This window comes from Podarcis erhardii, assembly GCF_964252035.2.
Source record: "Podarcis erhardii genome assembly, chromosome: 5".
NCBI lineage: Eukaryota > Metazoa > Chordata > Lepidosauria > Squamata > Lacertidae > Podarcis > Podarcis erhardii.
Window position 1 is genome coordinate 81,374,488 of NC_138509.1, and position 24,740 is coordinate 81,399,227.

A 24,740-nucleotide genomic window follows, 5' to 3' on the forward strand; every position below is an offset into this window, starting at 1 on the left:
GGGAACTCCCTGCAGGTCCCATCACATCTATTCCTTTCAGCATCTGCTTAAAACATTTTTGTTTAGGCAAGCCTATCCTGACACACAAATGTTGACATGTTTAATCTCTTTTTCGTTTACTGCTGATTTTATTTTTTAATGTTTTTAACTACTTGTTCTTAAGTTTTTATTGATAGTCATAATATTTCTTGTAAACTGCTTAGAGGTTTTGCTACAGTCAAGTGGTGTGTATATATTGTGCTGAATAAACAAAAAAAGGGGGTGACAGGGGAAGGGAGGTGGGAATTCTGTTGCACAAGTGGAACAACAGTGTCGGATACAACACAGACACACGCAACACCTTATTTTCTGTATCTTTTTACATAACATGCATTTAAAATAAATATATTTATATGCTTTTTATCCCAATGTATGCAATTTCATATGCATTTTTGGCATGTTTGATGAGCCAGGGACTGTTATCGCAAAGTTCTAAGCATCCTGGAAACTGAAAATGCATTCCAGTTTGGGTATTTAATCCAGGAAATGTGAATCAGCTCAGTTTGCTTTTTAAAATGTCTTCCAGTCTAAAGCATCCCTAGCTTCAGAGCCATAGATCTGGATTTTGGCATGCAACCTTAGTCAATATTTGCCCTTTAAACTGCTGCATGCAGTGTGTAGTAAATCGGTAGATTTTACACTGAGACTTGCACATGTAGCAGGCTCTGTGAAGTAACACTTGACTCACCAACGGATGGATAACGTGTTATGTGGTGTTGCTTTTTAACATTGCAAATGTGTATTTGGGGGAAAAAAGTTTGTTTTAAACAAAAACTGGCCAGTGCAATGCCCAGATGGTGAAATTAGCTCCTGCAGCAAACTTGGAAGATGAGGGAAATTGATTTGTTGAGGACTTTACTTGTAGGATGTTGTGCTGGGTGATAGTCCTTGTTCCGTCTTTAGCCTATGCATTTCATTCCTTCCATAGACACAACCACAGTGCTCACACACCAGAAGGGTGATGCTATCAGTTTAGAGAAACCTTAAGGTTTTCAGAAGTACAAATAATATTTAGAAAGAAACTTTGAAGGGTTGGGAGTGGGCAAAAGTAGCATGTGAGGATTGGGCATGTTAGTGGTTGCATATTACTGGTGGGGTGGGGCAGAGAACTGAGGGTGGGGGTAAAAGAATGGAAAAAACAGGGACCACCTTTTGTTGCAGGTCCCACTCGTTCTTACTAACATGAGAAATGGCGAGTGTCTTCTTTCTATTAATGCCAGCGTGATAAGGAAGGAGGGGACTTCCGGTGGTCGGCAGTTGACAAATGCCTTTTGGGCTTTGGGAGTGATTTGTGGCTACTGTGAGCATGGACTGTTGTTGGGAGTAATGTAGAAACTTCCATGCGAAAGCTTCATGGATAGCTCCATTGGTTAGCGTGTGGTGCTGATAGTGCCAAGGTTGCAGGTTCAATCCTTGCATGGGGCAGCTGCCTATTCCTGCTATTTCAGACTGATCCTCTGGGTCTCTTCCAACTCTATGATTTTATGATATGCACCAAGCATGCCATTCTGGCTAAAAATATTCTGTTCACCATAGTTTTTGTTGGCTATTGCTGTCTGCCGCTGTCAAACCTTACAGATTTTTTGAGTGCTTGACTGGTATTTCTTGGTTTTTATTATTTAAATTGTATTTTTGTTTTGCGTATTGTTCTTTCATGATGCCTCTTCTTTTGCTTCCTTCTGTAGTGGTTTAGCCTCTAGGCGACTGGATGCTGCTACATCTAGATTTATATTTTATTTTGACAGTGTCCAAGATTATCCTTACACAACTGTCTCCACATCTTTCTCTGAATTCTCCCCCCACTGCAGGAAAACAGCTTCATAAAACAGCAGTGCAGATGGAAGCATCTTCAGTAGCATGTAATAGATTGGATGAAAAACAAAATCTAATGAGAGAGCCCCCTGAGGTTCCTTTTCTGTTATAGCAGCACTTGTGGCAAAGTGAAAATGAATATACCAGCTTATTAAGTTCAGCCACTGTGCTCTTAAAGTTATTGATTTCTCCCTCATGTTGCAGTTCGTTTGCCGCTGCACTTTTTTTGAGACAGAAAAGCTATATACCAGATGCATAGTGCGCCATACGTTTCAAAGGATGGTTCTTGGAAGCATTCAGTTAGCAGTCATATCTATGGGCAGTCACTAATGAATTCTGCTAATGGTGATGCTCCACAAAATCACTAGGCTGTAATTGCTTCAGATTAGACAGTGTGGCACCAGTTTCCAACTCTAATAAACAAAGTATGAATTAAAACCTATTGTTGCTTAGGCTGAATCCGTAGAGGGAACTGGGTATTTGCAGTTTGTTTGTTTGTTTGTTTGTTTGTAGAATAGATCAGGCCAAAGGCCCATCTAGTCCAACATAGCTCAGTAGGTAGAGCATGATATTCTTAATCTCAGGGTTGTGGGTTCAAGCTCCAACTTGGGCAAAAGTTTCCTGCATTGCAGGGAGTTGGACTAGATGATCCTTGGAATCCCTTCCAACTCTCTACATATGTATAATTCTATGATCCTATTCTTACAGTGGCCAACCAGATACCTCTGGGAAAACCACAAGCAGGCTTTTTTCTGTTGAGGGCCGCATTTGCTCTGGGGTAAGCTGATGGGGGCCATATACTAGTGGTGAGTGGGGCGTGGCCAAGAGTGGGTGGGCAGCCACTTTTCTCACTTTCTGATGCTCCCCTTTTCTCTTTTACATTCTTTCCTCCTGCACTGCAAGCTGCCAGGTCTTGCCAGAGACCTGAACAGTTTGCTTACAGAGGGCTTTCCACCCTGCAAAACACACACACATACACACACACACACACACACACACACATCCATTTTGGCTTTTTAGCCCCACTAAGCTCTCTCCATTCAATGAAATTTGACCACAGGTTGCAAACCCTGGACTTCAAAACTACAACTAATCCAGAATGCGGCAGCTAGACTGGTGACTGGGGGCGGCCACCAAGACCACATAACACCGGTCTTGAAAGACCTACATTGGCTCCCAGTACGTTTCCGAGCACAATTCAAAGTGTTGGTGCTGACCTTTAAAGCCCTAAACGGCCTCGGTCCAGTATACCTGAAGGAGCGTCTCCACCCCCATCGTTCTGCCCGGACGCTGAGGTCTTCTGGTGGTTCCCTCATTGCGAGTAGCAAAGCTACAGGGAATCAGGCAGAGGGCCTTCTCGGTAGTGGCGCCCGCCCTGTGGAACACCCTCCCATCACATGTCAAAGAGATAAACAACTACCTGACATTTAGAAGACATCTGAAGGCAGCCCTGTTCAGGGAAGTTTTTTATGTGTGACATTTTAATGTATTTTTAATTTTTGATGGAAGCCGCCCAAAGTGGCTGGGGAAACCCAGCCAGATGGGCAGGGTACAAATAATAAATTATCATCATCATCATCATCATCATCATCATCATCATCATCATCAAATTCAGAACTGTGGTTGGCTTAGGCAAGAATTGTCCAATCTGGAAGTACAGCATGGAGTGCCGTGGTCAAGTTATCTCTCTCCCAAAGGGGCCATAGCTGGTGAACCAGCTAGAGATGGGCCTCAAATGACAGTTGGATCCAGGAGTAATCTCAGGCTATGGACCTGCTCCTTCCAGAGTAGTGCAACCCCATCCATGGCAAGCCATCTTCCCACTTCCTGGACTCAAGAACATGGAACAAATGATGACTTCTTGCATTGAGTCAGATTGTGATAAAATGTGTGGTGTTTGTTGTGTATTCTGTTGCTTCTATGGCTCCTACACTGCCTTGTGTATAGCAGTGTAGAAAGACAGTGTAGACAAATTAAAGGCGAAAATGAACTGAAATAACACTTGTGCCAGGATCACCTAGTGACTAGTCTGAGACAATATTCAGCATGTATTCTCTGTTTGAAACAAATCAAAAGGGTACATAATATCATTGGCGCTTTATCTCCTTGTCTCAAATTATAGCACTGAGTGCTGAAAATGTTGGATTAACTTTAAAGTTCTGTTTACAGGAATGTGGTCTGCTGTCAACGGTTTGACAATAATTGTTCTGGTTGTGTGTTTTTTTCAGGCTCAAAAAAATGAGAGGGAGTCTATCAGGCAAAAACTGGCGCTTGGAAGTTTCTTTGATGATGGCCCAGGAATTTATACCAGCTGTAGTAAAAGTGGAAAGCCAAGCCTTTCTTCTCGGTGAGTGAAAATGGCACGGTGAACATTTATCATTTTAATAGCTTCCATGTGGCATAATATCATAGAGTTATGCCGCATGGCATAATATCATAAAGTCCAGGCTTTTGAGACTGTGACATTATCTTCAGTGTTCTGTCCGTTCATGATTTAACTACAAAGAGAAACCCCTCAACTGTCTGAGCTTCTAAGCTTCTCATCTTCTGTCTCCCCCCGGCATTTGTTTGCCCAACAGTACCGTGCATTTCCAATGTTGTGTGTGAATGTCATGCTTGCTTCCATTTCTGTGACTGTCAGTCATTTTCCCAGAACTTCATTCTGTGTGCCTTTCAAACATATTGGGGAAATGTATGGTTTAATATACTATTCCATAAGCCATCTCAAACTCAGCCGAGGTGAGGATATAAATATTTAAAGTAATGTCAGTAACATCTGTAATGAATAATTTCTTCAACTGCTTTAAAGATTTTAAAAGCGCTCAGCACATTAAGTCTGGATACTGTTTGAATTATCAGTGTTACTTAAAAGCCTTTTGAAGTCTACACTGAGTTACACACTGCACTTAACTGAGTTTATTTGGCCATTCCAGTGGCTAGTCATGATGCTTTTCGTTTGTTAAAGTCATATATTTAGTGACGTCTTGCTTTTTGTACTATTGTATGCTTGTTTGCCTTTGGCTAAGCCAGGCATAGGCAAACTCGGCCCTCCAGATGTTTAGGGACTACAGCTCCCATCATCCCTGACCACTGGTACTGTTAGCTAGGGATGATGGGAGTTGTAGTCCCAAAACATCAGAAGGGCTGAGTTAGCCTATGCCTGGGCTAAGCAATAAAGATTTGGATTTAGTGGGAGATTTCAAATGTATTACAAAGAAATACAAATAATTTTATGAAGCAGCACTGCCTCCCTTCAGACATCTGAACTCAAGGACATATATTTGTGTACAGCCACCCAAACCCCCAGTCTTACACTGGCATATAATTGTATATTCTTTGAGAAGCTATGAAGGCCCTTTATACTTTGTAAGAAATCCAGTCTCTTGCCTCTGTTGTAAAATTCTGAATACTGCACGCTTAACACGGACAAATGCCACAGCAGCTGTAAACGCTTTAATGGTAACCAAACTTTTATATAGGCATGATAAATAAAAGTGTGTGAATGGTCAGTCCTGATGAAAATTTATTTTCAACATAAATGTAGAAACCAAAGAGCATTTGTGCATGCAGTGGTGAGCTGTTATTGCCTGTGGGAGACTCATCAAAATATACATTCTCCAGTTTATCACTGGAAAAAGGATTTTGTGGCTCCTGGTTATTTAAACAAGCAATGCATTATCTGGAAGGATAAAGGACAAGAGTTCTTTCAACATCCCATTCTCCATTTTGAGGCCCAAACAAGAGTCCACAATCCCTTGTTGACAATAATAAGAATTGGACTAAGGGTGCCTCCCCAGATATTTGGTCTCAGCTCTCTACTTTGCTTTGAGGACACAACCTGAGTTAAAGTGGCACTTTGGGGGGTAAAAATTGTATTAATCACCCACCACGTTGCATATGGCCACAACCATTGCAGAAAAAAATCATGTTTCAAGCACCTAATTTTGTTACCTTCCAGTAGTAGCAGTTGTAATAGCTCCTCAACGGTGGTATAGTGGTAAATTTTTGAAGCATAGGAACTCACCATGACAGCCCTGCCTCCCTTTGAAGCCACACCTTCCAAGGGCACTCTAAAATCACAGGCTGGGGAGACCCCTGTTCATATCTATGTTCAGACATGATGATTCCTGGGTGACCTTGGGCCTGTCACTCCCTAAGCCTGCCCTACCTAACAAAGGTATCATGTGCAGGCCAGATTTGTCCCACTCCACAGGCTTGCAACACAGTCAAATACTGCACTGTTAGGGACCCCTTGGGACCCCTTCCTCTTCTTTGGCATAGGTTCATGGTAGAGCAGGAAACATATGGCGCATGGATGTCTCATGCAAGCAGACACAAGTTCACACATGCAAATGCCCTGACTGTTTCACTGATTAGGCTTTTCTTTGCACCCCCAAAGCCACATTCACTGATCCCCTGCAAGGGTACGGGTTCAGGCAAGGGTATGGGTTCAGGCAAAATAGTCTCTGAATGGCACAGCCTGGCACTTTCAGAGTTCCCAGGAAGGGTCTGTTTTCCACGCACAGGAACCCAAAAGTCAAATTTCCTTGAGGAGGCACTTCCTACCCTAGCACTGATTGAAAGTCATCTGTTGTTTTTCTTCCTCTGATTTTCAAGGTTCTTTGGAAAACAAAGAACAAGAAGGCCTGGTTCTTACTCTGGCTATCTTTTAATAGAAAGTTTAACAAGAGTCAGGAAGGAAAAGAAAAAAAGAAAACTTCAGCTCATACAGTAGCCATCAGTACCTCCATCTCAATTTAAGCATACAAGTCAATATACATAGCCTGATAGATATTGAAGGCTGGCCCTGATTCTGATCATATGTATGGCTATTGGGACATAAGTCCTATCATATTAAACAAACTCACTGCCTAGTTGATGTGCATAGGATGGGAACTTACAGCATACTCCTATGCATGGCTACTCAGGAAGAAATCCTATTGAGTTCAGTGGTACTTGCTCTCAGGCAAGTCTCTCTAGGACTGCAGCATTTGTCTCCTAGTTCTCTCTCTATGAACTCCTCAACATTTTCCCTATAACGTGTGTGCTGGTATTAAGAACAGAGGTTATGACTCACAAAGGAGTAAGGAGTTAATCTATTTCCCTTTGCAAACAATGCTAGAATAAAGCAAAGGAACAGTATATGTTATCACACCCTTCCCCGGGTAGCTATAATTTATGCTTCAGGCCTAAAGCCCATTGAATGTCTTGTGCAGCAGAAAAAGACATGGCGTAAAAATGTAAGTATGCAATTATTCATTATATATTGCATATTAATAATGCATCCAAAGAGCCATTAAAGTAAATGGAAAATAATATTTTACTGTCCATTTCCACTGAAGAGTAATACAAGATTAAATCTCCTGGGAATGGGGGCGCAAAGAAGGAATGGCATGAATCAAAGCCCATGTTTATTAGTTACACATGTCTTGTCTGCCTGGTGATATGTTTTGTTTACCGTCATATTTCAAGTTCTTAATGAAATAACAAATTAGGAATGGTTCTTCTGTGAATCGCAGTCGCTGTATGGATATTCCATATCTGTCCAGAGGAGGAAAAAACCCATATGCTTCTGTATTGTCTACAGAGTCTCGGTGGCTATAAATCACAGTTAGCATTTTTATGGCTTGACATTACACAGCTTAGGAATTTTGTCAAGGGAGATGGCTGAATAGAAGTCCAGATGGCCAGAAGCATAACATCACCACAATCACAATAAACACCTTTATGGAAGAATTGTTTCTGACTAGAGAGACCAGCCAAATGCATCATCGAAAGAACGCTTTAAAAAATAATCTCTTCTCCCTGCCTTGTGCACAAGTTAATATAATACTTTAGCAGGTGCTCTCTGTATGCACAAATAACTGGATGATTGGTGAATTTTAAATTTAATCCTTTAATGTGCATGTGGCTTCCATTACAACCCATTCCTTATTTATGATAAAAGGATGCCTAAAGTTGCAAGAAAGTGCTACAGGCCACCTTGTGGCTGAGATCATGTTCGATTTTGGAATAAAGGAACCATTATGTACATTATACCAGTAAATAGGTTGTTAAAGTATTGCCTTCTGATTTAAGCGAGCACAGAGGGCCAAAGGCACTGCTATTCAGCTTTGGACAATCCACTGGCGCTGGGTGGTTTCTGTTGTTGTTTTTCTTCCTTTCTTTATAATGCGTTTTATTGCTTTTTAACATGTAATAAACACAATTTAAAAACACAGTAAACACCAACCATGTCAGCTTGTCTGTCATTTCTTGGGAAAAGGCGTAACAGCAGCTTAAAACTAGAACCACGACTTTGTTGTTGTTGTTTAGTCGTTTAGTCATGTCCAACTCTTTGTGACCCATGGACCAGAGCACGCCAGGCACTTCTGTCTTCCACTGCCTCCTGCAGTTTAGTCAAACTCATGTTAGTAGCTTTGAGAACACTGTCCAACCATCTTGTCCTCTGTCGTCCCCCTTCTCCTTGTGCCCTCCATCTTTCCCAACATCAGGGTCTTTTCCAGGGAGTCTTCTCTTCTCATGAGGTGGCCAAAGTACTGGAGCCTCAGCTTCAGGATCTGTCCTTCCAGTGAGCACTCAGGGCTGATTTCCTTAAGAATGGATACGTTTGATCTTCTTGCAGTCCATGGGACTCTCAAGAGTCTCCTCCAGCACCATAATTCAAAAGCATCAATTCTTCAGTGATCAGCCTTCTTTATGGTCCAGCTCTCACTTCCATACAGAACCATGACTTAGAACCAGTTTAAAATGTATATTAAAAACTCTGATCCAGTCAGTCTCTCCAGATGTTTCCATGGGTCTCAACTTCCTGACTTAATCTGTCCCAAACAAACTTGAAAATCTCTTTATCACCTCATTCACTTGCCAGAGCAAGGAGTGTCCTGGTGCTCCGGCAGATCATATTGTTGCTTCTGTTCTGAAAAGCATCCTGGAACCATGACACACACACACACACACACACACACACACACACCCTGCATCCTTGCTCAGCTTCATGAATCATCTTTGAAGAGACATTCCCCCTTTTTAGACAGGAAGGAATTGCTCTTCTTGACATCTTGAGACAGACACAGACGCACAGACACACACACTTGTATTAAAGATAATAAACAGCCTATGATGTCTGCCCTGATGCATTCACGAATCATCTGGAGTGCTGTTTTTCTCACCTGCACATTTATGCAGGTTTAATTGACTAAAACTCATATGACTTTAAGATTTTTTTTAATCAGGCGATGGTCCTATTTATAAATGGTGATTTATTTTTTTTTAAAAAAAGAGTTACAGTGGTTAACGGATTCTTCAGCTAGATTAATCTTTTTTTAAAAAAAAATGCTTATAAAAACTGCAGGTGGCAACCATCTTTTTTCAAGAAACACTTTCATTCACACACAGGGCCTGTACCTTTGTGAATATCATCAGAAAAGTTCTTTCTTACTTCAGATATACCGTTTTACCTGTAGGCAATTCTACACAAATTTAATTGGTTGTTTAATGGACTAAAATTCATATCTTAAAATACATATCTTAATTAGCACTATGCAACTAAGAAGTAGTGCCTGAGTTTGCTTTCTTCCTCCTGATCTCTTTCTCTTTTGTGTCATATCTTTAAGGGTGTAAAGCTGAAGACAGGGACTGTCTTATTACTGATCTTTATAACCCTTTTTTGGCTGAAGAACAGGGTTTTAAATGCTTTAAATAATAGGTGTGTTTAGTTCAACTAAGTTCAAGTAACACAGCCTAAAGCCCTGGTTCTTTGGGGGATAGGGCTGTTGAGTAGGACTCTTCTTGGTCTTCCCTTCAGGAGATGCCTATCCTGCCTTTGGCTAAAATAGTACTCAGTGTACAGCAATTAAAACTGGCAGTACAGTACTAGTGCAATACAGTCATACCTCAGGTTACAGACGGTTCAGGTTGCGTTTTTTCGGGTTACGGACCACCGAAACCTGGAAGTACTGGAATGGGTTACTTCCAGGTTTGGGCGGTCGCACATGCGCAGAAGCACTAAATCACACTTTGTGTATGCACAGAAGCGCCGAATCGCAACCCGCGCGTGCGCAGACACACCGCTGCATCGCGAACACTGCAGGTTGCAAACGTGCATTCCACACGGATCACATTTGCAACCCAAGCGTCCGCTGTAAATGATTTTTGTGTGTCTATCATGAAACAATGTTAACTGAAAAGTTTCATCTCTGAACAATGCTCAGAGCAGTCTTTCTGTAACACTCAACATTTGCTTTATCATTGGGACCCATAAAGTCACCTGTGGGCCAGACTGGATAATTCCACTTCCTAATAAGCCTCGGATGTGGTAGCCTCACATTGACCCACAGGAGCATCAGAAACAGGGCAGATGCATTGATTTGGTGCGAGTGCAGGGGTGGCCTCATTCCTCCCCACATGTATGAGCTGGATTGGGAAGAGATATTGCCTCCCTCAGTATTCATTCATTATGGCAAAATGCTATTCCTAGCAATGCTCCACAAACATAAGAAGAAGCTTTAGAAAGAAGAAACATACACAACACAGGATGCTGCTGGTTTTTGCAGGCTATTTGAAGTTCTCCTAAATTACAACCAACCATTCTGTTCTTAAAATGAATTGCATTCCAATCACTTATGCCATGAGGTTTCTGCAGCGCTCAGACGTGGTCCACATGGGTGTTTAGCATACATTTGTAAAGAGGGTGTATTCCCCAGCTCCCAAAGCTTTCAGTCAAAGAATATATGGCCAGTAGGGCAGGTGGAGAAGAAGGTTGTCAATTAAAACAATGAGATGGCAAGGAAAGGCCATGTGGTGAGGAACATATAATTATTGTGGTGGGGTTTTTAAAGAGGGTGTGTGAGCAGATTTATGGCATGTGCTCTTTCTAAAGCCTTTTGATTGACACACTTTGGGAGATCTTGAGGGTATTTGAATGAGGAGGGAAAAGTGAGCAGTTGAATGAATGCCAAGATGATGTTCACATGCAAGGAGTAGAAGTTGCTCCACAGAAGCCTTCCTTATGTGCCAGAAGGCCGGTGTCTTCTACATGAATACTGGTTGAAGCTAGGTGGCACTATTGTATAGAACTGATTTACCAGGTATTCCGATTTTATTCATTTATTTAGGTCCAACTTTACAGGTGATATGTATGTACAGTATGTATGTTTATCAAGATTTATATTCTGGTTAATAAACAATTAAAATCTGAGTGGTTTATTTGAAATGGTATAAAGCAGGGCTGTCAAACAGGTCAATCTCAATCTCAAGCTACTGGTTGATTGGTTGATTGCGGCATGTCCCTGGTCGATCCTGGTTGATCTTAGACCCCCCCCCAAAAAAAAAAAAAGCTCAACAACTTTGGTCAATCCAATGGGTAGATTATTTATAGTGGGAATAGATTGCAGTCTCTTGGAAGTTGGACACCCCTGGTATAAAATATTCTTTTTTCTTTAAGCAATAGAAACAGACTTTTAAAACAGACATAATAGAATTGCTAAACTGTAGATAAAAACCAACGTATTTTAAAAACAAATAATAATGTACCTGTACATAATAATGACATGTCTGGGTAGGCTTGCCTCGATCAACATTTTAAGCAGGTATTGATAACCAATAATGCTATTAGGCACGGAGTGCTAGAAAATATATTCTGAGTGGTTTTTAAATGCTTCAGCTTCTTCTTCTTTTTAATTGGGGAGGCCATTCCTGGCCAGTCATGCACAAGAGATTTTGTGATATATATTTTTCTCAACAATGTACAAAAAAACAGTAAGTTCTCTGGGTGCGAAGAACACCCTTTTGAATTTGATTGCAGCCATTCTGCACAAGAGCACTCAGAGCTAATCAGGTGAACAGAAAATTACTGTTTTGGACACAGGCAACGGCAGCTGATTGCATTTCTCTAAAATAATGTAAAGCAGCATTAGGCAGAAGGTAGGTCAAGATCCCTGGGTGGCTTGCAATAGTTTGGCAAGGGTTTACAACTGAGTTGTTTAGCAATGGGAACAATAAAATGGCTTTTCCTACCTAAATTAGGCTGCTGAAATGGAGAAAGCTAACCAGGAGTGGATTTTTATGCGAAAAACACTGAGTCGGTTCAGTTCTGGTACACATAATGGGCTCAGGTGCCCCCTCCCCTTTCATTCTAACTGCATTTTGCACCTGACTCTGGGTGGTAGGTCTTGGGAATCTAGTAAAATGCAAAGTATAAGTAGCAAGCCTGAAGCCAGTCTACCCCGTCAGGTAGAAATAGCAAATCTGTACTCGTCTTTTGCGGGCAACTGTAAATCCAACAGTAAAAACATATTGGGATATGTGAGTTCTAAATGGAATGTTGTATTTTATTATTCAGACATGTTAACTGTTTCCAGAGTGAGAATCAGAAAACCAGAAGCTTTTCTTTTAGGTATAATTGGTGGAGAGGTACCCAAAGAGCACGCAAAATAATGTATGTACGCTACTACAGCTGCCCGAATGATTTATGCTCAGAGACAGAAAGAAGAAACAATTCAAACGAAGGAGGACTGGCAATTAACATTGATGGAGTATGCAGAAATGGCAAAACTTTCTAGAAGAATAAGAATCCAAGAGCCAAAGTACATTTTGTATCGTTGCAAGCAGTGATAATCCAATCTCTCTTTCCCTCTCACTCTTTTTTTCCTCTGTTCAAGGTTACAAAGTGGGATGAATTTACAGATTTGTTTTGTAAATGACAGCGGAAGTGACAAAGATAGTGATGCTGATGACAGCAAGACCGAAACAAGTTTGGATACACCTTTGTCTCCCATGGTGAGTTTCAGTCTTACAGAAGATCTTGAAAAATGTCAGGAAATGTGACCAAATTCCAGGTTTTCTTTTTTAAAAAATTTACCTTTATTAAATTTTAAAACATAAAAGAAAAAGAACGAAATACTACAGCTGTCAAAACAATATTATACACTTCAAAGAACAAACTGACGCAACGTAATATTGGCAGCCAAAACATTACTAAGAAAGAAATACAATATATAAATAGCGTAAATAAAAAGTATTTCTGGTAAGTATTTCTGCTCTTGTGACATTGTGTCACACTTGTTTATTCCCCGCTTGTTAAAAAGAAGGACTGGTCTTTCACAAGAGCTTGGAGCATAGGCTATTTATGTGCATAACCTATAATGAGAAGCGTAGGCCTTAGTTTTTATTGCAGGTTATATGTATGGCAAGGGATGATGTTGCTCCCCAAGGCCAGATCCCTCGCCACCATTTTATGGATAATCGATGTGCCTGGGTTGTATGCCCTAAGAACATTGGTTGCCACATGTCCTCTTTTTCCAGGACACATCCTCTTTTTCATGGGTAGAGCTGTCATAGCAATCCATAGTTAGAAGTCGGCAAAAGTGTCCTCTTTTTTGCTCTTCAAAATGGCAACCTTAAAATATTATGGGACAAGTGGCTGCTTTTAGCACTGGCCAGTCAATTAGGCAAGTGGGTATAGTTCTTAGACCAGGGATAGCTTACCTAGTGCCCTCCAGGTATGGTTGAACTTCACCTGCCATCAGCAGGTGAAGAGTGGTGTCAGTCGCAGTATGAGAATCTAAAGAGGTATTTTGTGTGGCATCATAGGGATCCTTTCAGATCTATACCATCTGCTTAGACTTGTAGCAGTTCTCTAATGTCTCAGGCATAATTCTTTCCCAGCTCAGACATCTGGTGTCCTTCAAACCAGGGGTGCCAAAGGTTTAACACTAGAGTCTAAACACAATTCTGGCAGAGGGCTGGTTTACTTCTGGTTCATGCCATTCACATTAAGGCTGGAGTTAATGTTTATTGTTTTAATTCATTGATTAAATTGCTAGCTGCTGAATTAGACAAGCCTGATTGTGTGTGTATATATATATATATCTTGTGTCTTTTTTCTAGAGCAAGCAGAGCTCTTCCTATTCTGACAGAGACACTACTGAAGAGGAATCTGAATCCCTAGATGACATGGATTTTCTCTCAAGGCAAAAGAAACTCCAAGCTGAAGCCAAAATGGCCTTAGCAATGGCAAAACCAATGGCCAAAATGCAAGTAGAGGTGGAAAAGCAAAACAGGAAAAAATCTCCCGTAGCTGACCTTGTAAGTATCTCATAGAAGATCAATGCCTGCCAGTTGTTTCTAGCCATGGAAGTTGCCCCAGTTGCAATAAAGCTTTTTGGAATTTGGGAAAGCTTATAGCTCCATCTGGAAGGGACGTGGGTGGTGCTGTGGGTTGAACCACAGAGCCTAGGACTTGCCGATCAGAAGGTCGGCGGTTCGAATCCCCGCGACAGGGTGAGCTCCTGTTGCTCGGTCCCTGCTCCTGCCAACTTAGCAGTTCGAAAGCACGTCAAAGTGCAAGTAGATAAATAGGTACCGCTCCAGCGGGAAGATAAACAGCATTTCCGTGCACTGCTCTGGTTTAGTCATGCTGGCCACATGACTCGGAAGCTGTACGCCGGCTCCCTCGGCCAATAAAGTGAGATGAGCGCCGCAATCCTAGAGTCAGCCATGACTGGACCTAATGGTCAGGGGCCCCTTTACCTTTATAGCTCCATCTGAGATGTAAAAAATGAGTTTTAAAAGTGGAGCATATTTATTTAATATATTTGATTCAGAACATGCAGGGAAAATAAAGTTTTTCCCCCTTTGTTAGAGTATAGTGTTTATAAAATCTTAGTACAGTATGTGGTATCTAAACTTGATAAATTTTATGCATTCAGTACCTAATGACTAATGCTCAGGGTGCTTAATATATAGTAGGTTACCTTCATTAGCTATTATTGCTAATACATTAGAAAATATGCTGACAGAAGTTCTTTTTTGTCATTGTTGCTGGCCATGACAGTGGCCTAAAGTGTTGTTGTCGTTCTTTTTAGCTGCCACATATGCCTCATATAAGTGAATGTTTGATGAAAAGAAGCTTAAAGCCCACAGATCTGAGAGATATGACGATTGGGCAGCTACAGGTGATAGTCAATGATCTACATTCACAGATAGAAAGTAAGTCTTCTCCCTTGGTATTATGTCCTTTCGCTATTCATGGCACCTCGGCTTAAAGGAACAGAAACTGTTCCATTGCATGTGAGACCTGACACCAACATTGAACCAAGGAAGAACTGTAGTTCAGTGGTAGAACATCTGCTTTGCATGCAGAAGGCCCCTGGTATCTCTAGGTAGGGCTGGAAGAGACCCCCGTCTGAAATCCTGGTGAACCACTGCTGGTCATTGTGGATAATATGGACCTAGATGGATTAGTGATCTGTGTCCTCCTAGGATTATGTCATCTCCAATACAGTGGTACCTTGGTTTACGAACTTAATCCGTTCTGGAAGTCCTTTCTTAAACCAAAGCGTTCTTAAACCAAGGCATTCTTTCCCATAGCAGTGGGGAACTCAATTTACAAAAGGAACACACTCAACAGGAAGCAAAACATGTTCTGCTTCCAAGTCAAAGTTCACAAACCAGAACACCTACTTCCCGTTTTGCAGCATTCTTAATCCAAGTTTTTCATAAACTAAGCTGTTCTAAAACAAGGTACCACTGTACTAGAGGGAAATATCTTCAATTCCAACATCTTCTCTTCAAATAACATTGGGGGCCATTGCCCCCAAAGCAAGTTTTAAATCAAAACATATTGGGATTTTTATTCCATGCTAGCTTGTGGCATGATGTATTTCTTGTACTTTTCGTCTTAGATATGGAGAAGAGAAATCACAGATCTGGAAGTGACTTTTGAGCTTCAGACTTTAGGTCAGGAATGGCTATGATTCAGTAATCTAATGCCAACTGAGGAAGAAGAAGGCCCTCTGCACGTCACTTTCTTTTCAGCAATCCTTGAAACAATAGCATTTGAATATGAGTTCTCTTTAGTTTTACTATTTAGAGTGCTTTTGCATGAGATGCAGAAATGGGGGGCTAGGAAACCATGCATTTGTGGAGATCTTGCACAAAAAAGAGCAGTAGTTGCCTCTTGCACACCATGGTTGGTTGTAGGTTTCTTCCAGCTCTGCATGATACCTGGAACTGTGTAGAGAAGAGGAAGCATGAGATTGCCATGTTTCCAGCTCTCTTCCATTACATCTCGTGCAAAGGCACAAGTAGACAACTTCAGCCCTTTGCAATATTTAGGCCATACTAAAGTTTTTATAAGGGACGCGGGTGCTGCTGTAGTGTAAACCACAGAGCCTAGGACTTGCCGATTGGAAGGTCGGTGGTTCGAATCCCCGCAAGGGGTGAACTCTCGTTGTTCGGTCCCAGCTCCTGCCTATCTAGCAGTTTGAAAGCACATCAAAATGCAAGTAGATAAATAGGTACCACTCCAGCGGGAAGGTAAACGGCATTTCCGTGCGCTGCTCTGGTTCGCCAGAAGCGGCTTAGTCATGCTGGCCACATGACCCGGAAGCTGTCTGCGGACAAACGCCGGCTCCCTCGGCCTATCGAGCGAGATGAGCGTGCAACCCCAGAGTCGTCCGCGACTGGACCTAATGGTCAGGGGTACTTTTACCTTTAAAGCTTTTGTGACTGTGAGCAGTCCTTCCACTGGGCTCTTTTGTTGCTGTTGTCCTTTTTAGAGCCAAAGTACTGCTATGCTTTTCAGTGATATGAATTAATTCATTACAGACAGAAGAGGCTCTAAATAAAAAGAAATTAGCACATGACTCCATGGTCCATGTCAATGTGTGCTTATTAATCAAATTAGTCAAAGCAGCTGCAGTGTGGCTCTTTGCCTAGGCACCTGTGAGCTATGCTCAGCCAAATGTGAATAATTCTCCCCTGAAGTCTGTTAGTGCTGTCTGCTACTTTGGAATTGCTGCTAGGATGTTAGAAAATCAGTGGACCTGCTAGAAAATACCCATAAATCAGTTCTACCATGACTTGGCTTAGTTTAATTTTTTAAGGAGAGCATTGGGTAAGTGACATGCATTTCATGAGTTTTGGTTCTCGAGTTTGTATTTTAAAAATCTGCTGGTTTGCTGATATATAACCTGCCTTTCAGAGCAAAAATCTCCCCAAAGGGATATACAACTGTACACTAAAAATGCAAATAATTTGTATGCAATATACAACAACCATCCTAAAATCAATACAGTGGTACCTCGGGATGCAAACGGAATCCGTTCCAGAGCCCCATTTGCATCCCAAAGCAAACATAACCGTGTCCGTGCTTCTGCGCGTGCGCGGGTCACGTTTCAGCGTGTCTGCGCATGCGTGTGCGTGTGCGGCAAAACCCAGAAGTAACGCGCTCCATTACTTCCGGGTCGCCGCAGAGCGCAACCCGAATTTGCCTAACCCGAAGCGTATTCATCCCGAGGTATGACTGTACTGCAAAGGATTGTGGGATAAATAAATAAAAGTCCTATGACCCAAGTCATAGCAGAATGAGGATTTAGTGGATTACCAGGGAGGTGAATTGCACCATTGTGGGGCTGCCATTGAGAAGTCCCAGTCCCTGGTACCCACCAACCTCACCATTACTAATGACAGCACAGAAAGCAGGGGTTTTAGTCCTCTGGTGTTGAAGGGGTGCACAACACAATGGCACTTCCTGGCACCATTGGTAGCTGTTGCAATTGGAGCACCTACTGCTTTCTTGCCTCTGTAGAAACAAGCTGACATCATAGACAGTCAAGCTTATTTCCCTGCCAATGTGTTGATGCAAGTTCAGCCTTGATAGATCACACCCAGTTTTGAGGATTTTCCGTCACCAACCACAACCAGATAAATGCCAGAAGTTCCATGGGTTGGTTCCTAAGTTAAAAAGTTTAAAGAGCGCATTTTGCTATGGGAAGTCATCCTTGGTTCTCTCATGAGATCTACAGTAGTAGATGATATATTTTTTTACTAATGTTTGTTTTTAACAATACCAGCCATTGTTCTTGTTCCATTACTTCATCGCCTCCCTTATTTATATGCCAAGCCAAATACCCTTCTGTTTCTTGGAGTGAGAGCAATGTACCATGGTGACTAACAGATTCCAAAATGTTAGACATGGGGAGAACTGTGGCTAACTGAACTTAAACACTCTTTTTGTTTTTTGTTGTTGTCAGGCTTGAATGAAGAATTGGTGCAACTGCTGCTAATTCGGGATGAATTGCACACAGAACAGGATGCTATGCTGGTAGACATTGAGGATTTGACCAGGTTGGTAACCTTTTTCAGATACATCCTGTTGCAAAGGTCTCTCTTTAGACCGTTTTGTTGTGATGATATATTTTATTTTAATTGATGTATAAAATGCCCTTCACCCAAAAACAGATTTCAGGGTCAAAGTAATTTCAGAATTTCAGAAACATAATAACTGTCAGAGGGAAAGCTAGGGCATGTGTGTATGAATAAATAAATAAATAAATAAATAAATAAATAAATAAATACTTAAAATTAAAAGGAGCAAAACCATTCAACCATCTAAAAATATAATCAAGAATGCCTGAGGAAATTAAATGATTTTAACCTGATGCCACAAAGAATGTATGCCTGTGCCTGGTATACCATCCTCAGAATGGCTTCCTACAGTTGAGGCATCACCACAGAGAAGGCCCTGCTCTTCAATTCAAGCATAATGCACTTCTTTTAAAGTTTGAACACTGAGAAGGAATTATGATATATTACTGAAACAAGGTGAATTGTCTGACTTGTAATGCTGTTTTCTGATCAATGCCATACCCTAAAGCCACATTATGATAATGTCTTTATTTGGACCAACCACAATGTTACAAGGTCACGAATGAATTCAGAAATCTTCATCAGCCACAAAAGTGGTTGGGGGAGAAAAAGCTGATCATAGTGCTGCTGTCCCAGAATCTGCAGTTTATAAGACAGAATGCAGGAGAAGTTCTGCAGGCATTATTAGATTAATCTTGCAAGGTGCCATACATTGCTGCATACACCCAGAACTACTAGACCAAAAGAAGCAATCGTGGAACTACATAAAAATTCCGCCTACAGCTCCAGTGAAAGCTTAGGTCATAAAAAGTGCACCTGGTTCAGTAACAGAAGTCTACCACTATTAGTGTTGTTTGCACCAAAGCAAATGTTTTTGCTGCTGTTTTTCTAAGCACCTGTTTCCATGACTGTTTGGGGTATGACAAATGGCAGATTTGGACAGTATACTATTTCTTTGTGATCCACACTCTCTATCAGATTATAAGTGAAACTTTTTTGGCCATTGAATCAATTTATAATCTAACATCCAATACCTAATAACTTTTTCTAGTTGCTTGCAGCAACATGGTCTGAGCCCTTTAATTTTTGGAAATTATTGCTGCTAGGAAATGTAAAACTAGATAAATTTGTCTGGGCAGACAAAGAGAGTGGTCCTAAAGATAGAGACAAAAACTTCCTTTATTCTGGAATCTGCCTTTGTGATGCCTCCTCTGTTAGAAATCCCAGCTTCTATTTTCTCCATTTGATAATGTAGCTGCCATCTATTCTTAACTTTCCCTTCCCTTCCTAAATTATCTTTTCTTAATGATCTTGCAATGATCATTTCTCACTCCTTACTTTACTGGGTAGACAATGTGCCCTATTAACAGCTTGCCCCTCTGTACTAAAAGCTGTCCTTACATATTCAGTCCGGCTACCAAGCCCTATAGTGGGCAGAATCAATCAGAGTGACTTTAGACATGATTTCAAGACCTGGGAAGACTCCAGAAGGCAAAATCTGGGTGTGCATTGACCGTAGGTCCTGGCAGTTCCAAGGAAAAGGCCAATAATAGTGCTTTCATTTTGTCCAGATGTGGTTTCAATTGTCTTGTCAAAGAGTGGGGCCTGTTGCAAAAATTAGATGCAGGGGGTACAGTTCACAGCTGCCTCCTCTGTAGTGAAAGCAGGCATGTAGACTATCAGGTGGATCAAGTTACTCTTCTCTGGTTTGATTCATAGCATCTTACCAACAGTCTGAATATACTGTATATCTACTTCTGCTCTTGCTGTGGCCTTTCAGTCAAATCCTGTGCTGGTTTTTAATCTTAAAGGGAAGAAACCTGTTTGCCACCTGCAGACAGAGATGAGACTTAATTGAACCAAAGCAAACCCAACTATTTTTTTCTTTTTTCTGTAATATTTCTTTTACAGTGCGGCCCCCTATCAGTACCATGGTAATTTAGCACCATTGCTGCCGACAAGGTAAAATACAGTAACGCCTCAACTTTCCCAGATCCCTTTAATCCAGGCCTTTTCTTATTCAGTACAAACCTTTTATGTTCTCCCCTTCTATCTACCCTCTGTCACCCTCTGTTCCAGGTTATTTTCACCTTTCTCAGATTGGCTGGTTAAAGAAGGTTCAGTAGTAACTCAGCAGCCCAAAATGCTAAGTCGCCTCTCTTACAGCTTCCTGCTTTGTGGTATTTGCCAGCTATTCCACTGCACTGAAACCTCTGCAACTCCAGGGAACATGCATATATCTGGATAGCTCAGTTGGTTAGAGCGTGGTGCTGATGATGCCAAGGTTGCAGGTTCGGTCCCCGTATGGGACAGCTGCATATTCCTGCATTGCAGGGGGTTGGACGAGATGATCCTCAGGGTACCTTCCAAAATCTGGAGACTTGAGTAATCTAAATGGGAGTTGCATTCTGATCTTCAAGCAAGTTTGGAAATATTAGAGTGTGTCAGTCCACAGCAAATAATGATAATAATGATAATAATGATAATAATGATAATAATGATAATTGCCCACCCCTAGCACTCTGTCTCTCTCATGCACACACACACACCCAGCACTTAACTTCATTGAATTTTCTCTGCTTTTGTAGCTTAGAAAACTTTGAAGAGAGGCAGAATCCCATCCGCTTTACACAAAGACCAGGGAAGGAGAGAGAGAGAGAGAGAGAGAGAGAGAGAGAGAGAGAGAGAGAGTTTTCGCATGCCATTATGTGTCTGTCTTTCGGCATGGCATTATCCTTCCTCACTACCCTCCCCCACTATAATCTGGTGAGCAAGTCGTCATTGACATCTACCAGAGGACTTCTGCATAGAGGAAAAGGTCGGTGTGGTCACTATAGTCTGTTCTTGCAGAAATCTGCTGCTGCAAATCACAGACAGTGGAGTGGTTTTGGTGCTTCACCTCGTAATACAGTGGTACCTCTGGTTGCGAACGGGATCCGTTCTGGAGGCCCGTTCGCAACATGAAAAGAGCGCAACCCGCAGCAGCACGTCTGCACATGAGCGGGTTGCGATTCGCCACTTCTGCTCATGCGCATGGCGTCATTTTGTGCGTCTGCGGCAAAACCTGGAAGTAACCGTTTCCGGTACTTCCGGGTCACCGCGGGACGTATCCTGAAAGAGCATAACATGAAGCGGACGTAACATGAGGTATGACTGTACAGCAATGCCCATACTCTGCCTGTTGCTCACCTCCAGAGAAAAGGAAGGTTGTTGGTGTTTTTTCTCCTGTGAGCCAACAGGTGGCTCAGATTTGAGAGCACCTGTGCCTTGCAAAAAAGAAGATGCTGCCACTACCATACACAATGCTGGTGCTTTTCACTTGCTGCTTTATGAACTATTGTTAGTGAGGGGAGGAGAAGGGACAAACACGAAGGCAGCCAGCGAAAGTTCAAGGAATGTGTGCCAGTGATTCGGTGTTTTTCCCCCTAACTGCTTGTCTCTGGGTGAAAAGAGATCAGCAGCAGGAAGTGTAGATATAATGCCTCATTGCATAGTTGAAGTGCGAACTGTTTAAGCAGAAGAAACTAAAAAGAGAGAGAGAGAGATGTTTTATGGGTGTTTTAGCAAGAACTGTTCAGTCTTTGTATCCATAAAACATAAATCTACAGAGAGATGGTTCTGTATATTCATGGATGGTCTCTAATTTGAATACCAAATTGCAGATGAAAATAATCAAGAGTTTGAGTTCAGGGTGCATGATGTTTCTGTCTCCCCCACCTCAATTTTACCATCTCAGCACCTCCGACCAGTTGGTTAAGCTGAAAGATGGTGACTTTCCCCAGCATCACCCAATGAGCTCCGTGGATGTATGTCTATCTAAACTTGTATCTTCCTGGTCTGACTCTCTGCTACGCGACCCTGGAACTCTTTTCTTTCCCTTGTTCTTCTAAAACAGGCTACCGCCAACTTGGTGCCCAGAAACTTTGAAATATGAGTCTGTTTTAATGAAAAGAAAGCATGACCTCTGGCTTCTATTGGGTCCACAGTGTGCACCTGTGGGGACTGTCTGGGGCTTATGGAAGTCGTAATCCAAAACTTCTGGAGGGCACCTGGTTGGGGAAGGGTGTTACAAAACTACTTTCTCATGTTGGATGCAGTTTGCATTTCTAGTTACTGGAATCAATTACATATTTAATTAGTCATTCGGATGCCCTCTGTGTGGGCCACATGGTTGGCAGTTTGGTGAGAGACGAGTTGTTTTTAGTTCTTTATATCTTGAAATGTTGCTACAATAGGAACCTAGGGGTCATTTTGCTACATCCTTGGATTGTGTTAATACAAATAAGTTTCCTATCCATGGGAAGGAGGTGAAACTCTCATCCTTTTCCCCTTGCTCCCCAAATAAAACTTCCTTTCAATGTTATTGCAACCTACAGTTTCAATTCCAAAGCAATTTCCTTGAAACCCTCCCTGCCCCCCGTTCTCTTCTTGATTTTACCTCCTGAAGACTGTGGTTGTTATTTTCCTTCCTGTGCTGGATTTCTGCAGTCTAGAGGAGTCCTGAAGAAAAGGACTATTTAAGCCGGCTAGATAATTGCAGCATAAGTTCATCATCTCTTTAAGCAATCTTTTCAGCAATCGCTACGCTTCCTTCCTTCTCTGCAGTCTTTAAGTTTTGCCAGTAAAAATATATATAAAATCTTCATTTATTGCATCTACGTAATATTGTGTCCTTTTTCCCCATTTCCCTTCAGACATGCTGAAAGTCAGCAGAAGCACATGGCAGAGAAGATGCCAGCAAAATAAAACCGGAAGCCATCAGACTGAAGAAACAAGCTAAAACGTTTTGCTTCTGTGGTTGTACCAACGCTGATGCTCCACGGGTGGCACACAAGAAAAATCAGTGTTAGTCATTGATTCCAGGCGCAATCTGCCAAGCACCAGGAACCCCCCCACACGAAACCTTCCTTGAAGCTAATGGTGGATGCACAGCGACTGTGCTTGGCGAATTGTTCCCAATGTCTGAAGCTTTATGTCCAGTGGTTGGCCTATGCTTTTTAATTTATTTGCTGTTGGGTTTATTTTATTTTTTACTTGTGCCACTAAATATCGGACAGTTCAATAATCTTATTGTAGAACAAAATGTACAGTACTTATAAACATTGCAAACATGAAGAGGAAAAAAGAAGAGAGAGGGTAGTTTTAACTTTTATTTTTGTTTATTTAGAGAGACCTTTAAGTTAAAGCAGTATTTTACCATTGGCTACTTTTTATCGTTTTTCAGCGTAGTTTTAAACAAATGAGACTGTAATTTTGACGGTGCTATACAAGTGAGAGAGAAAACATACATGCCTGCCTCATAGTGAAGTTGTAGCTTTCAGTAATATGTATATTTTAATCAGTTTTCAACATTTTGTGAATGTTGACTACCTGACATTCATTTTTAGATGTGCTATTAACATGCAGTTGAGTTGAAAGAGTTACCTTGAAAGTTTTATGTATAAATATGTAAAATAAAAATTAAAAATTTCTTTCATATGATATGTCTTTTTGTTGACTAGTGGGGCAACATAGTAATTCACCTGTAATATATTCATTGAAGTACATGTGAAATTCCTATTTTTCTCATTTCAGATTATATATAGATATATATATAATATGAAAAGTCTCTCTTCATATATATATATTTAAAAAATACTATTCACTTAGAACACAGATAAGTTATTATAGATTCACTTGAAGGCAGGCACAAAGGTAAGGTTTAAAGTTAACAAAAAATACTATGTGGGCTGAAAAATGAAAATGACACCTCAACTGTATACGTAAACTTGAATTAAACTCTAACACACTTGATATGGGAATTGATTACTTTTCTCTCTCTCTCTCCTTTCTCTCTGCTGAGATTGCACTTGCTATCATCATGCATTTTAATACGAGCTACAACCTCTTTGTGAGTCTTGTCCTCCTTCCCAAATTCATAACCCAGCTACGATGCATCTCTCCCATTCACTTCAATGGAAGCAGCAACTACATTTGCCAGTGATGGGGAACCTGAACCCCTCAAGATGTTGGGGCTCACAGGAGCTGAAGTTGGACTAACCTCTTTTTCCCGAGCATCCCTATTTACTAACTATGATGTGAAATAAGAAAAGAAAAAAGATGTTCTTCTAGGTTCTTGCTTTTGTTCTGTTATTTGTGCTTTGGAAAAAATCGCCTTGAGAAAGCTGAAAAATAAAATGTTCTAAGCCTTTTTTAAAAAATACCGTTATGGTGCATAGGGCCTAGATCACATTGCAGTTTTTTTCAAAGTTGCTGCTTATTCAAGGGCACTATTGTGGGACTTCTGTGGCTGCCAGTGGGAGGATGGGAAAAGGTGATGGGAAATTGGAAACACCTGCCTCCCCACCCAACAACCCACATCCTGATTATCCACCAGCAAAGCCTTTTGCTTGACTCTACCATCTAGCTGAACTTCCATTGAGACTGCCAGAGATTGAGGCAAAAGCAGCAGTTTTGATTTATGACTTTGTTACACCTGTGGCTGAGCAGCCACTGTAGTATCTTTCAGGTCAGGAAACAATTGCAGAAGTGATAAGGTGAACAACATTTATGTTGTTTTAATCAATAACTGCCTAGCCAGGGTCAATAAGTCTCACCCAGGTTGCATTGAACTAACTTCCCAGGCTCTAGCCATCTGACCCAATACTCTCTGATAGAGGTCCTTAAAGCAACAGTCACATCTACAGCAGCCAGTTGACTGGCTGACAGCCCCTACAGCCAAAGGAACAACTGTAGCC

The 24,740-nt window shown here is 41.4% G+C and overlaps 1 protein-coding gene across 11 annotated transcripts in view; it reads left to right on the forward strand.

Annotated features, from left to right (window-relative positions):
• The window catches only part of LOC309342169 (schwannomin-interacting protein 1), a 372,887-nt gene extending 349,091 nt beyond the window's left edge, over positions 1-23,796 (forward strand). For 8 of the 11 annotated variants that reach the window (XM_081862495.1, XM_081862500.1, XM_081862499.1 and 5 more), the window contains 7 exons: positions 4,080-4,198; positions 12,513-12,630; positions 13,741-13,938; positions 14,718-14,841; positions 17,889-17,982; positions 19,915-19,965; positions 22,698-23,796. In XM_081862495.1, the coding sequence (XP_081718621.1) occupies positions 4,080-4,198; positions 12,513-12,630; positions 13,741-13,938; positions 14,718-14,841; positions 17,889-17,982; positions 19,915-19,965; positions 22,698-22,749 (756 nt within the window). In that variant the 3' untranslated portion in view covers positions 22,750-23,796. Of the gene's footprint in view, positions 1-4,079; positions 4,203-12,512; positions 12,631-13,740; positions 13,939-14,717; positions 14,842-17,888; positions 17,983-19,914; positions 19,966-22,697 lie in introns of all 11 variants that reach the window. The other 3 variants (XM_081862498.1, XM_081862496.1, XM_081862497.1) reach the window with 2 other exon arrangements.
• Positions 23,797-24,740: the final 944 nt, after the last annotated feature.